The 14,284-nt window shown below is 52.4% G+C and overlaps 1 protein-coding gene across 2 annotated transcripts in view; it reads right to left on the bottom strand.

The window, feature by feature from the left end:
* LOC147620722 (DEA(D/H)-box RNA helicase family protein) overlaps positions 1 to 14,284 on the bottom strand; it is an 88,308-nt gene that overhangs the window by 879 nt on the left and 73,145 nt on the right. For both annotated transcript variants that reach the window (XM_086824994.1, XM_086824993.1), the window contains exons 3-6: positions 911 to 1,105; positions 618 to 805; positions 296 to 509; positions 62 to 187 (exon numbers count right to left, since the gene is read on the bottom strand). In XM_086824994.1, the coding sequence (XP_086681120.1) occupies positions 62 to 187; positions 296 to 509; positions 618 to 805; positions 911 to 1,105 (723 nt within the window). The remainder of the gene's footprint in view (positions 1 to 61; positions 188 to 295; positions 510 to 617; positions 806 to 910; positions 1,106 to 14,284) is intronic.

Consider the following 14,284-nt stretch of genomic DNA (forward strand, 5'->3'; position numbering starts at 1 on the left):
AGGTACCAACCCTGAGAACACACGACACTTACAGTATTACACATTCTAGGTTAAGTCCAACCTTGTTGCAGAATATTATAGTCTTAGAGACGGGTTGCTGCTCAACAAGCTGTAGTAACGCATTCTTCTTGTTCTCATAAGCTGATTCTGGAGTCTTCTCCCCTTCACCACTACAGTCCACCAGCACCTGGACAAATGATTCACTTGTCAAGCATACACTCTGACCCAATTACTGCCAATAGCAATTTGTTTGAGGCTTAAAACAAGAACATCCTATACACAAACACGGTCATACCTCCTGGAGGCCAGTAGCCGTACAGTGTAGCCCTGGGCCCATCAATGGTATGGAAGTCGGATGCTTTTCCAGAATAGCATCACATACATCGACTGGCAGTGTTGCAGTTACATGAATGTACTGTGTTTTGAAAGGAGCTGAGCTTTCAATCCTCTCTAAGGTATCAGAGAACTCCGGATCATCGAACAGCACATCCACTTCATCCAAAACAACACTGCAGCGCAGGGTAACCAAACCCCATTCCCCATCAGTATCACCCCAATGCACAACTTGCAAGAGAAATTCGAACAGAGGAGCAAAAAACGGAAAGGTGATATGGCACCTTTTGAGATTGTCAAGTGCCAAGCTTCCTAAGGTAGAAAGCTGAAGAAAGCGTCCAGAGGTGGCAATCACAATATCAGGACTATCCTCTAAAGCTTCTACCTGTGTCTTCAGCCTGAAGCCACCAGTCGCGACCATAGACTTCAGAGGAGTTCCTCCTTTCGAAAATAACCTGCAAACGCTGAGCACCTATAATAGGTACAGCAAACAAAGTTAGGTATGTAGATTGATGATCTCTCAGAAAAAAAGGCACAAGCCTCAGTGTTTTGAGCTAAAAGAGAGACGATAAGAAACCTGTGCAGCAAGCTCACTGGTAGGAACCATAATTAGACCTCGAGGCCTCTTTGGAAGGGACTTGCTAGACCCCTCTTTCTCTTCTATGAGCAAATGCTGAAAGAGGGGGGCTAAGTAGGCCAACGTCTTTCCCGAACCAGTTTGATCTGCCAATATGCAGCTACGACCTTCCAGGATATGTTGGTATGCCATGGCCTGCAGGAGACCGCACTCTTCATCAGTAAGATCTGTAAGCGCAATGACATAAACAAATGCAGGAGTGACTAATACATCCCGGATATTTTTATGTAGGAGGAGTGACTAATACATCCCCGATATTTTTATGTAGGAGGAGTGACTAATACATCCCCGATATTTTTAAGACGACTCTCTGTCTCTCCCTCTCTCAGAGTACTGAAGACATATGCAGGGCTAGGGAGCAGTCATCCCATTCCAGATTCCCTCCTAGGAGCCTCACTGCACCTTCTGGATAGGCTTGGAGCCAGCACCTAAGCCCAACATCAGTGCAGAAGTGGCCAGACAGGCCCCATAGGAAAAAGCAGCAAGACGGATTGGGCAAGACAGCCAAGTCAAGTAGGCCAAATTGGACGATAGTATTATGGCACCAAAGTGAGAAAGCAAAACATTAAGATTAAGTGAGTTTAGCTAATCAGCCAGCCCACGCTAGCAGCCCAACAGCCCCAAACTGAACCGTCAGGGGCTCCAGCGATATGCCCTCAGCCTTCCTCAGCGAGCAGTCAAGTTCTCACCTGTGTACGCTAGAAGTTGGAGCCAGACAAAAGAAGCCAGCATTTGGGAAAAAGCAATGACTTCCATCAACATGGGCTTCTATCTAAGCGGTGATTTCCAGACAAACATTTGTACTTTTATCTATTGTATACTTGGGCTGGCGCTCTCCGAATTAATACAAGTTAAAGTAGATTACTTGTATATATTGTGCTTCTGCATGTCTTCCATTGTACACCTTTCTCTAGTGGCACTGCCGCACTTCCATAGCACCAACAGCTCTACATTTAGTATCAGAGCCTAGGGTTCCAATAATATTTTCTTTTCCAGCATCATGTCTTCCTGATTAGGGACCAGCCTATAGAATAAAGAGAGCCTACTTAAAGTTTGAGAAAAGGTACTTATGGGTTCCCTTGCTAATTTCCAAGCTTTTAGGTTTTCGCCATGGCCACATATAAGATGAAGGCTGCTCCATAGGAGATGGCAACTCTCTGCACGAGCTAAGGCAACGAAGTTTCTACTCAATTAGCTCTGATCCAGCATCGAGGGACTCCGGACTCTGAACTCCGCCACTCCTCACTTGCAAACAATGACCCAAAGGAGGAGGTAGAGCAGCTGGTGCACTCAGAGCGTCTCAGTGAGATGCATTCCAGATGGCACTCCCGGTCTTCTTAATGCTTTAAACATCATGACAGCTAGCACAGGAGCCGCCATTCGCATAGCCATTGCCATTCAGATGGGCACCGTCAACGATCCTCTTTGCTGGATCCCTCTCCATCGAGTTCTTGTTCTTCTTCTTTCTTTTTTTTTTTTGGAAAAAACGATCCTTCTATTAGTTAATGAGAAAACGCCATATGGCTACAAAGCTCACCTCGCAAGGAGGGATAAACAACACAATGAACACCTGAGCTCCCCCCCGTGGCTGGCCGCTCTCTGGGGGGGGCTACCTAGTAATACATGATGGAGGTGAGAAAAGCCAAACTGGCGGTCTATAGTGCCAAGTGACATCCTCGTCCCTCGCGGCGGTGAGGAAAGGACCAGGCTGCCAAGTGCGGAGGAAAGCCTTGCGGCGCCCTCTCATGCGATCCGAGTCGCCCTGGAGTTTCCCCCAGTGTCCTCTCAAGGTGTTAATGATGTCCACCCAGAGGGCCTGTATGACCTCCGCCGGTGGGGTCGCCTGGTGGTCAATGGCCTCCCTGCATCGGGCTCTCCATATGTGCCAAGCCGTCATGCTGCTGATCATCTCCCATCTCTGCCCGACCCCCTCCTGAGAGGCTGCCGAAGAGAAGTCTGGTGTCGGAACCACCGCCATCGCCCTGTCAGAGACCTGGATGGTCACACTGCCAGGGACGTCCTCATATCCAAGAGCAGGGCCGCTGTCCGTGGCCCAAGCCACCGCACCCCACGTCACCAACATCTCACCTGGTGAGCCTGCAAAAACCATCCTGAGAGCGCGCTGCCAGACCTGCTGTGCCTGTGGGCAATCCCATAAGCAGTGCCGCTGTGACTCCTGTGCATGGCCGCACCGAGGGCAGGACGCTGGGTGTCTGCCAAAAGCTAGCCAAGCCCCCACAGCCAATCCTCTATGCGCTGTGAGCCAGAGAAAAAGCGTCACCTTCCGGGGCTGGAAACTGGCCCAAAGGCGCTGCCAGACGTCCCTAAGAAAGGCAGGAGAGAGCCCCTGTCGCCGCCAATGCTCGGCCGCTGCCGGGGTGCTCGCTATCCTGTGTCTGTGAATCCGCCGCCCCAGCCTCGCTGTGTACTGAAAGAAGGGGATGGCAGGGCTGGTAGGGGCCGAGTAGGGATCTCGCCAAAACCACTCACCTGGATCCCACTGGAGGCGAATAAGAGGCCTGCTGTCCCACGCCCATAATCTCCAAGAGCAGTCCTCCCCTATCGAGGCCGGTGAGGGGTCTACATACCACTGCCTCTGATGAAAGCCGACCACCCGTACCCTCTGAAGAATACAACCCTGGAGCCCATCCAAATCCAGTCGTGTCCTCTGGAGCTGGCCACCCTCTCCCACCTCGAAAGTGAGTGGGGAGACGCTCTCCGCTGTGCCGCAGACCGCTAGAAGGATCTCATGCCGAGTAAAGACACCCATCCACTGTGGAGGTGGAGGGTCCTGTACTGGGGTCCGCCACTCCCGGGGGATGGCCGCCTCAATGTCCTGTCTCATCAACTCTCTGCCCCTCATCCCACTGAGCCTCCTCTCCTGAACCTCTGGAGGCAACTGCTGAAAACTTATCCAGTCGTCTAGGGACTGGGCCGGGCCGGAGCTCAACGGGCCCCACGACACGTGAGACCGCGAGCCAACCATATGGCCACTGGGAAGTCGAATCAAGGGGTTCCAGATCAATGGCTGCAACAAGCGTTCCTCATCGGTGCCCGGGGGAGTCTGGAAAAGGGACGGCCTCAGATGCGCCCAGGCCCTCAGAAGGCTGGCTGCAAAACGCTCCTCGAAGCCAAGGCCCACTCCTCTGGATCGCTGCTCCGTAAAGATCCACCTGATGCTGGGGGTCCAGGGGCCGCTAAGAGAAGGAGTGCGGCTGAGCATCCTGGAAACAAGAAACTCCTTCCACGGCTCAGCGCCTGGTAGGAGACCACGAACTACCAACTTGCCAAGCAAAGCATGACTTTGGCAAATAGGATCTACAATGCCCAGGCCGCCTCTCTCCCTCGGCTGAGTGATCACAGCCCATGCCACCTTGGCCCTGGCGGGTCGCCCGTCGCCTCCGGACCAAAGAAAGTTCCTGATGAGCCTCTGCACCTGGCCAATGCACGCCCGAGAGAAGGCCCAGCAAGAAGTGATGTACCACATGGTAGCGAGCAGAACCTGGTTGGCCACAACCACTCGGCCAGCCAGAGATAAACGAGCGGTACTCCAATACAGAAGCTTCTTCCGAATACTCAAAAGAAGGGGGGCTATCTGCTGCTCCGGAGATATATCAATGCCCACATAGCATCCCAAATAACGCACTGTAGTGCCGGGGGGCAGCCACTGAAAACCATCAACTGGCCTCCAAGTCGGGGGGGGCATAGAACTGACCCACAGCCCACACGACTTGTGCCAGTTGATCAAAGCGCCCGAAGCTCTGCAAAACCTGTCCATGGCTGAGGCGAAGCGGCGGAGGTTCTCCTCACCTCCCTGAAGATAGACAGCAGTGTCGTCCGCAAACTCCGAGTCTATGAGCTCCTCCGAGGTGCGGATGGGAAGCTGGAGGCCCCTCAAACCTGTGTCCTGTGCCGTCAAGAAGGTGCTCATGGCCTCCGCCACAAAAAGAAAAAGAAAGGGCGCCAAGGGGCACCCCTGCCGCACCGAGCGCGAGAGCTGGAACCTCTCTCCGCACACGCCCTGTATCAGCACCTGGCTATGAGCCGAAGTGTAGAGTGCAGAGACCCCACGAATCCACTGAGGGGGGAAGCCCATCTTCTCCATAGTGCCTTCCAGAAAGGCCCAATCCACCCGATCATATGCCTTCTCAAAGTCGAGAAGGAGCACCGCCAGATCCTCCTGTCGAAATCTAGCCAAAGCCGTAGCCTCCCAGAAAGAGAAAATGTTATCCAGAATGCTCCTATCCTAGATGAAGCCTGTCTGCGTGGAGTGGATGATGTCCGGAAGGTGAGGCTGAAGCCGCCTGCTGATCGCCTTAGCTAGGACCTTGTAGGCCGTGCCTAGCAGGGTGATCGGTCTCCACTGTCTAATCTCCAGTCTGTCTCCTCCCTCTTTGGGGATCAAGTGGATCAACCCCTCTGCCATGCTGTCCGGCATGACTCCCGTCTCCATAATCTCCTGGAGTGCCAATCTGAAGCCCCTATGAAGGAGGCCCAAGTATCTCTGGAAGAAAGCCACTGAGAGACCGTCCTCTCCTGGGCATTTGCCCCGAGGTAATGCCTGCAGAGCCTCCTCCAGTTCCGTATCCGAGAAAGGGGAGAGAAGGGAGTGCTGCAAATGGACCGGCACAACCGGTCTCGTGAAGCTCCAGACCGCCTCCCTAGCCTCTCTCACCCTGTCGTCTGCTGGCTCAGCAGAGAGAAGATCCCTGTAAAAATGTAATATGCGGAAACTTCGGAGAAGGATCGGTACTTCAAAACTCAGAAAACAGCAGTCTTTTCGCGACGGAATTAACGCACAAACTGAAAGACGATGTGCAGAAAATAGAGAGAGAAGGGGGAGATGGAGAGGACACAGTATTGGGTCCCAAATACCCTCTGTAGGGCCCCCACCACGGATGGTGTATTTGCTTTATTAGAATGATGTGAATCTGAAACAAATACAAGAGTACTTGACCTTTTCTTGGCTGGAAAACCTGCCCTTGACCTTCAGTCCTTCACCCCTTAGCTTTAGCAATGTTCTTGGCTGTCCTGGCCCTTGGTTGCTTGGAGCTCTTGGTGAATTGTGAGATGCTATGAATGAAATATGACTTGGGCTTTTATACTTCCCAAATCATGCAGTCGGCTGGCTCTCATGAAGCTCCACGACTGAATTTAATAATAAATTGGGTTCACACTTTTATAAAAGTGTTTTCACACTTGACAAGTACTGTCCAGCCTGCGCATATGATCTGGGACAGCAGCCTGCTGCTGGGCACCATGCGTAGAGGTGTAGGGCTGCCCCCCCACACCTGGCCGCCTACTGTTAGGGGTTCTACCCTCTGTCGGCTGCCTGTCCAGAGGGTCTGGAGCTGGCCGACTGCCCCTCCAGCCCTTGCCTTGGCTGGTGGGCAAAGTCTTGGGCCCTCCTGGCCCCTTGGGGGTGGTTCTATGCCTCCCCCATGCCCATACTAATTATGCCAATGCAAACACCTACACTGGGGTAGCCCTATGGGCTGGCCCCATCTCTTCATGCAACCTACATGCCTACAGAGGCCTGGCATCCAGTTGCAAACCAGATACTCAGCACATCTGACATCATTCCAGAGGGAGACTCACAGCGCGGACTGGCACTGCTTCTTGTGCAGGACATTGCACACCTGACCTTGGACTCATGTGCAGGACAATGCACACCTGACCTCGGACGACTGAGATGGATCCCTGGCTGACTCGTCCCGGACTGGGCTCACATGGGACCAGTTCACCATCCCAGGTCCTGCACCTTCTGTACAGAATGTCTACGTGGCATCCAAGTGCGGGATGCACGTGACATCCCCTTCTGCTTAACTTGACGGAAGCTGCATAGCCTCCAAATAATCCGTCAATAAAGCCGGATAATCTTCGAAAAATTCTTTGTCGAGCCATACCGCTTCATGAGTTCCTCGGTCCTGAAACTTCGTGAGGAACTGTCGTAGTCTTCGGCCTGAGCCATGCTTGAAACGGTGCAGAAGGATCTGTTCTGGAACCATTACTTCTGCTTCATCAATGATGTCTGGTTCCGCTTCGTCTTTGACCTCTGAAGGGGGTGGACCTGCATATGGCTTCAACCAACTGACATGAAATACATCGTGCATAGTCCAACTCGGAGGTAGCTTTAACTGCATAGACACCTCATTAATCTTTTTCCGGATGGGGAATGGTCCGAAGCTCCTGAAAGACAACTTTGGGCATCGCTTGCCCACCTGCTTTAATCTTTGCTTCATAATCCGAAGATATACCCAATCTCCTTCCGAAAACTTCATGTCCCTTCGGTCTTTATTGGCCTGTCGAGTGTAGGCCTCTTGCGCTTTAGCCAATCTGTCTTTGACGGACTCTAGGATCTCCTGGTAAGACTCCGTCACTCTGTTCGCCTCCGGTACTGAAGACGACGTCCTGGTTAACAACGACTGGAAAGGTCTTCCAAACGCTGCCTCATATGGAGTCCTGCCAATAGCTGAAGAAAAAGAGTCATTCAGAACAGCTTGAACTAAAGGCAAAAACGATTCCCACTTACCTTGCTGATCGTGGACATAACACTTCAGCACATCAAAGGCCAACTGGTTGTATATCTCTGTCTGGCCATCTGTCTGTGGGTGGAATGCACTGGAAAAATTCAACTTAGTACCAAAATTATCAAACAATGCCCTCCAAAAATGACTGGTAAACTTGGCATCTCGGTCTGATACTATGGTCCTAGGAATCCCACCAATCGGGTACCAATGCCGAATGAAAAGCTGGGCAACATCTTCGGCGGTCACATTGGCCCTGCAAGGAATAAGCATCACAAATTTGCTGAACCTGTCAACAATAGTCAAACACTGTGTATTACGCTTACTCGGACTGGGAGGCAGATTTGTGACAAAGTCCATCGAAATGTCTTGGAAAGGACCCTCAGGAATTGGCAAAGGCTGTAACAACCCTATCTTCTTTCCACGAGGAGCTTTCACCTTTTGACAAATGTCACAGCGTTGTACATAGGTAAACACATCACGCCTCATCTTTGGCCAATAGTATTGCCGTTCTAACTTCTCCAGAGTCGAATTCATGCCCCTATGACCACCTGTAATGGCGTCATGGGCATCATGGAGAAGAGCTGCCCGGAATGATTTCATGACACATAGTCGGCCTTTGTAGTAAAGCCAACCATCGCGTATCAGAAAATGGCATGGTCCTGTGGCATCCAATGCCTGTTCCCACTGCGTACCGAATTCCTCGGAATCCGCGTACGTGTGCTTCATGTCTTCTAGTCCTGTACCAACAAGGTCTAGTCTAGTGGTCTGAATCGCAGATACTTGTCCCTTCCTGCTCAAAGCATCGGCCACTGGATTGGCCTTTCCTGGAAGGTACTCAATCATGCCACCAAACTGTTGGAATATCTGACTCCAGCGGTGCTGTCGATCACTCCACTGTGCACTGGGCATTGTCTGAATCCAGCGCAATGCCTGATGGTCAGTGCGAACCTCGAAGTCACGGCCATACAAGAAATGTTTCCAATGTTTCAAGGCCTGAATGACTGCTAGGAGTTCACGATCGTAGACTGAGTAATTCTTTTCGGCGGGCAGTAACTTACGAGACATGTAAGCTACTGGATGACCATTCTGTTGCAATACACCGCCAATTGCGATGTTACTCGCATCGGTGATCACCTGAAATGGTTCGTCCCACGAGGCAAGGGCTAAACAAGGCGCTTCTGACAAAGCCACCTTGAGGTTCTGGAATGCCTCCAACGCTCGTGGAGTCATTCGAATCTTTTGCCTCCTTGTTTTCACTCCCTTTAGCAGATCGGTGAGGTCTGCCGAGAGATCAGAAAACTTATCAATGTGGGTGGAATATGCCTGGCATATACCCACAAATGATCTAATGTCATAAGCAGTCTGAGGTACTTCCCAGTTCACAATCTCGGCCACTTTAGCCGGATCAAGTCGAATGCCTTCGGCACTGATTATATATCCCAAGTAATGTACCTGGAACAGATAAAATTCTGACTTCTTTTCATTGATATAGAGCTCGTTGCTTTCCAGCAACTTAAGGACTTTCTCCACATCAATGTCATGCTGCTCAACTGTAGCTGAAAATATGAGTATGTCGTCCAAAAAGATGAACACACACACTCCAATCAACTCCCGGAAAATACGCATCATCATGCGGTTAAATGTAGCTGGGGCGTTCGTCAATCCAAATGGCATAACCACAAATTCATAGTGGGCCCGTTCTGTACGGAAAGCTGTCTTGGGGATGTCCCCCTCAACAATCCGAACCTGGTGGTACCCACTCTTTAAATCCAATTTAGAGAACACCTTAGCTCCATTCAGCCTCTCCAGAATATAGTCAATTCGAGGCATCGGGAATCTGTTCTTGATAGTCAGCTTGTTGAGTGCACGATAATCGACACACAACCGAGAAGACCCATCTTTCTTCTTGACAAATAAGATCGGTGCTGCAAACGGCGACACGCTGGGGCGGATGAAGCCAGCTTGCAACAATTCTTGGAGTTGGCGGTCCAACTCCGATTCCATTGCCTTAGAAAGGCGATACGGAAACTTGCTCGGGGGTTCCGAGCCTGGGAGGAGGTCAATCTTGTGATCCTCCGGTCTGGACGGGAGAAGCTGGGGAGGGAGACTGTCCCGAAGAAAAATCTTCTGGAACTTTTCGTGGAGAGCCGAGTACTTCTCGGAAGCACTGGCCACCGTCTGGGCGGTCTGGATGTAAATCATCGCACACTGTGCGCCTTTCCTGACTGCTCGCTTAGCCTGCAAGTGGCTTATGAGCGGAAAGTTTGGAATACCTGGCTCACACTTAATGGTCACAGGGGTGTTTGACACATTCCGATCAATCTGGAACGTGTGCTTGTCCCACTTGACATCAGGAAGGAACTTGTGAAACCACTGGATACCCAAAATTATGTCTGCTCCTACAAGAGGGGCAACCATAAAGTCACGCACAAACTCTATGCCCTGAATGACTAATTTAGCACCTAGAGCTTCATACTTGACGCTCGTAGTCATACCTGTGCTAAAACCCTCAACTTGTTTGTCCACCGGAGTGAGCTCGAAGCGGGCACGCCTAGCGGCCTCTTCTGTGATCACATCCTCCGTGCTGCCGCTGTCAAACAAGACAACGACTCTCTGGCCACCTATGTAGCCAAAGGACTTGAGCAATTCGTTGCGCTCATACTCCTGGTCATGGGCGCCCTTCTGCTTATCTTCGAGCTCCCGGCTAATAATGGCTCCAACTGAAGCACCGGGGGTTGAAGAACTAGGGGTAGCCGCTGGGATCTGTGGCGGAGCTGTGCTCACCACGGAAGCTGTGGAGGCGGCGGCGGGCTTTGGAGGCTTCTTCGGACAATCCCGAGAAGTATGTCCTTTTGTGTGACAAAAGTAACATCTACCCTCCTTCCTGTACTGAGCAAGCTCCTCAGCACTCAACTTGCCACCTGTCTTGCCTGCCTCCGCTTTCTGGTCTGGAGTAAGCTTAGACGCATTGTTCGAGTTCTTGGAGCCAGAGGCTCCCGGGCTCTGTCCTGGGGAAGACCCCGTCTGGTTCTGGCTTTTGCCCCCCGAGGCGTTAGCCTTGGGAGAAGCCGGCTGGGAAGTCTTGGGCTTGCCACCATTGTGTTTCATTTCTGCACTCTGCGCAAGCGAGAGTGCGTCCTCAAAGGTGGCTGGTCTAAACATACGCACCTCCCATTGGATGTGCGTGTCCAGGCCATACAAGAACTGCCCTTTCTTGTCCGCATCAGATAAGCCTAATTGTAGACACAAGGTCGAAATTCTATTGGCAAACTGAAGGACTGGTTGCGCGTTCTGACGCGCTCCCCTGAACTCGTCTTCGAGTCGCTCAAGGTAGTGGGGCGGTAAAAACCGCTGCTTAAGGTCACGGACGAACTCGTCCCACCCATAAGCTGCCATACCTGATCTGGTGTGGGCATGAGCCCACTGAGTCCACCAAGGAATGGCCTCACCTTCCAAATACCAACTGGCTAAGATCACTTTGTCAATATCTGTTTTCCTAACTGCGGCAAAGTAAGCTTCAAATTGATGTAACCATGAATACAGAGTAGTGGGATCGAGTTTACCATTATACTTACTGAAGTTCATTTTCTCGGGAAAATGATTCGAGGGCGCCGCCGGTGTCAATCTGGCGTCCAAAGCTCGGAGGTAACGCTCGTGTTCCACTCGTCGCATGGCTTCGTCTTCTCGTTGTCGAATCTCCAATGCCCGTATCTGCATCTCAAGCAAGGAGCTTGACTGCTGCTGTGACCCCTCGAGAGGGTCCCTGTGACGAGGATCTGGTATCTGAGGTACGGAAGGAGAGGGAGGAGGAGATGGAAAACGCGACGCTGGAGAGCGAGAACGCTCCTCCAGAGCCAAAATCCGCGCCTTCTGCTCATCCAACTTGGTTGTCTGGTCTGCGATTGCTCGCATCATCTGCTGGAACATGTCTTGTACACTCAAGCCGGGTGCCCTAGCTGGGCTGCCTGGTGCACTCTGGTCCCATGGTTCTGGTTCTCTCTCGTCGCCAAAGCTCGCCATAGCGGGAATCTGCAATTCCTTTCCGGAACGCAATCTGACCATCCACTGTCTGTGTGGGAGACTTCCGGAGGCTTCCGGAGGCTAAAAACCAACCGTCCTTCGAGGGACAGGAGTCACTCCGAAAGGGGTAGTCCACCGGCGTCTAAAAACCAACCACACGAGCGAAAAAATTTTCTGGTTTTCTTTGCTGAATCTTCGTCCTTGAAGTAGGCTCTGATACCACTGTAATATGCGGAAACTTCGGAGAAGGATCGGTACTTCAAAACTCAGAAAACAGCAGTCTTTTCGCGACGGAATTAACGCACAAACTGAAAGACGATGTGCAGAAAATAGAGAGAGAAGGGGGAGATGGAGAGGACACAGTATTGGGTCCCAAATACCCTCTGTAGGGCCCCCACCACGGATGGTGTATTTGCTTTATTAGAATGATGTGAATCTGAAACAAATACAAGAGTACTTGACCTTTTCTTGGCTGGAAAACCTGCCCTTGACCTTCAGTCCTTCACCCCTTAGCTTTAGCAATGTTCTTGGCTGTCCTGGCCCTTGGTTGCTTGGAGCTCTTGGTGAATTGTGAGATGCTATGAATGAAATATGACTTGGGCTTTTATACTTCCCAAATCATGCAGTCGGCTGGCTCTCATGAAGCTCCACGACTGAATTTAATAATAAATTGGGTTCACACTTTTATAAAAGTGTTTTCACACTTGACAAGTACTGTCCAGCCTGCGCATATGATCTGGGACAGCAGCCTGCTGCTGGGCACCATGCGTAGAGGTGTAGGGCTGCCCCCCCACACCTGGCCGCCTACTGTTAGGGGTTCTACCCTCTGTCGGCTGCCTGTCCAGAGGGTCTGGAGCTGGCCGACTGCCCCTCCAGCCCTTGCCTTGGCTGGTGGGCAAAGTCTTGGGCCCTCCTGGCCCCTTGGGGGTGGTTCTATGCCTCCCCCATGCCCATACTAATTATGCCAATGCAAACACCTACACTGGGGTAGCCCTATGGGCTGGCCCCATCTCTTCATGCAACCTACATGCCTACAGAGGCCTGGCATCCAGTTGCAAACCAGATACTCAGCACATCTGACATCATTCCAGAGGGAGACTCACAGCGCGGACTGGCACTGCTTCTTGTGCAGGACATTGCACACCTGACCTTGGACTCATGTGCAGGACAATGCACACCTGACCTCGGACGACTGAGATGGATCCCTGGCTGACTCGTCCCGGACTGGGCTCACATGGGACCAGTTCACCATCCCAGGTCCTGCACCTTCTGTACAGAATGTCTACGTGGCATCCAAGTGCGGGATGCACGTGACAAAAAATCTGTGGCTATCGCCCGAACCCTGGGGGGATCCACCACAACCTGGCCATCAGCCTGGTGAAGCCGCCTGAGACCCTCTCGTCTGAATCGAGGCCCATTCGCCTCAAAGAAATCCCGAGTCACTCTATCTCCAGCCTGAGTCCAAAAAGAAGCCCGAGCATGGAATCGAAACTCCACCCGCCTCTCCTCGATGGATCTGATCTCAGTGCGGGCTGTCTCCATCTGCTCTGAGATCCAGGGGCTCAGAGGATCTCTCTCCTGGAGTCTCTGAAGGGACGCTAGACTCCTCCGTAGGCTCCTCTCCTGCTCTCTGAAGGCCTCCAGACGGTCCAAGGCAGCCAGTCTGAGCATCCGACTGATCTCCTGCAAGCCACTGGCAAGATCACTGGCTGCCGATCCTCTCCTGAACTGCAGCTCTTGCCAGACCTGCTCAACTCTGATCGCGATCTCAGGCTCCTCTATGAGGCAATCTGGAATCCGGACGCTCTGGCCCCGCTCTCCTCTCGTAGGGTCCTCAATCTGGAGAAGCACTGGGAAGTGGTCTGAAAGCGAGGAGCCTGCAAGTATGCCCACGGTGCCACCTCTATCACAAGCCCACTCATCAATGTAGAACCTATCGATGCGAGAGAGGTTAACTCCTGTGGCCTGTCTATCCGAGCGCGAGAAAGAGAGACTCCCCTGCAACCTGCCAAACTCCGGGAGAGTCCACGGATCCTGGCCTCTCACCTGTAGCACAAGCTCCTCCCAGGCAGCGAGCTCTGGCCCATGAATGGTCTCCTGGCTGCCCCCCAACCTGTCCTCTGCATCCTCCAGCATGTTGCAATCCCCTCCTAGGCACTAGTGGTCTGCCAAGGGGAGGGACTGCCTAATGGTGCTCCAGAACTCAGCTCTCCCGGATGCCCCGTTAGGGGCGTAGAAGTTGAGGAAGCCAATGCGATCTTCCCCAACCCGAAGGATGATCCACTGCGCGCGACCCTGAACCAGGGTGCCAGAGTCCACAACCTCGGAAAGAAGCTGCTCGCTGACTGAAATGCATACTCCGCCCTGATTCCCCTGGGGGCCATATGCCGGGGACCAAAAAGTGTGACTCCTGCCTGGCAAGATCTTCCCGCAGGTGCGGGTACGCCCGGCAGAAAGGTGGTGCTCCTGGATGAAGAGGATATCTATGGGTCCTCCAACGAGAGCCCTCTGGATCTCCTGGCGAAGTCTGCCCCGACCAATGTAGCAGCGACGTCCACCGAGACCCTGGATGTTCCATGAGAGGATCCTCATGGATGAGCTGTGGCAAGTGAAGCAGCCACCACTGGCTCACCCCTCTCAGCCGGTCCGGATGATCTGCCCTCCACTCTGTGAGTCTTGGGCGCCGGCTTGGAGGGAGAGTAGTCACTGTCTGTCCGGGTGCGGAGTCTCTCCAGAAAGAGGGTGACCTGAGTCTGTGTCCAGC

This window comes from Cibotium barometz, chromosome 31 (genome assembly GCF_041138505.1).
Source record: "Cibotium barometz isolate CiBa-2024 chromosome 31, ASM4113850v1, whole genome shotgun sequence".
Classification (NCBI taxonomy): Eukaryota; Viridiplantae; Streptophyta; class Polypodiopsida; order Cyatheales; family Cibotiaceae; genus Cibotium; species Cibotium barometz.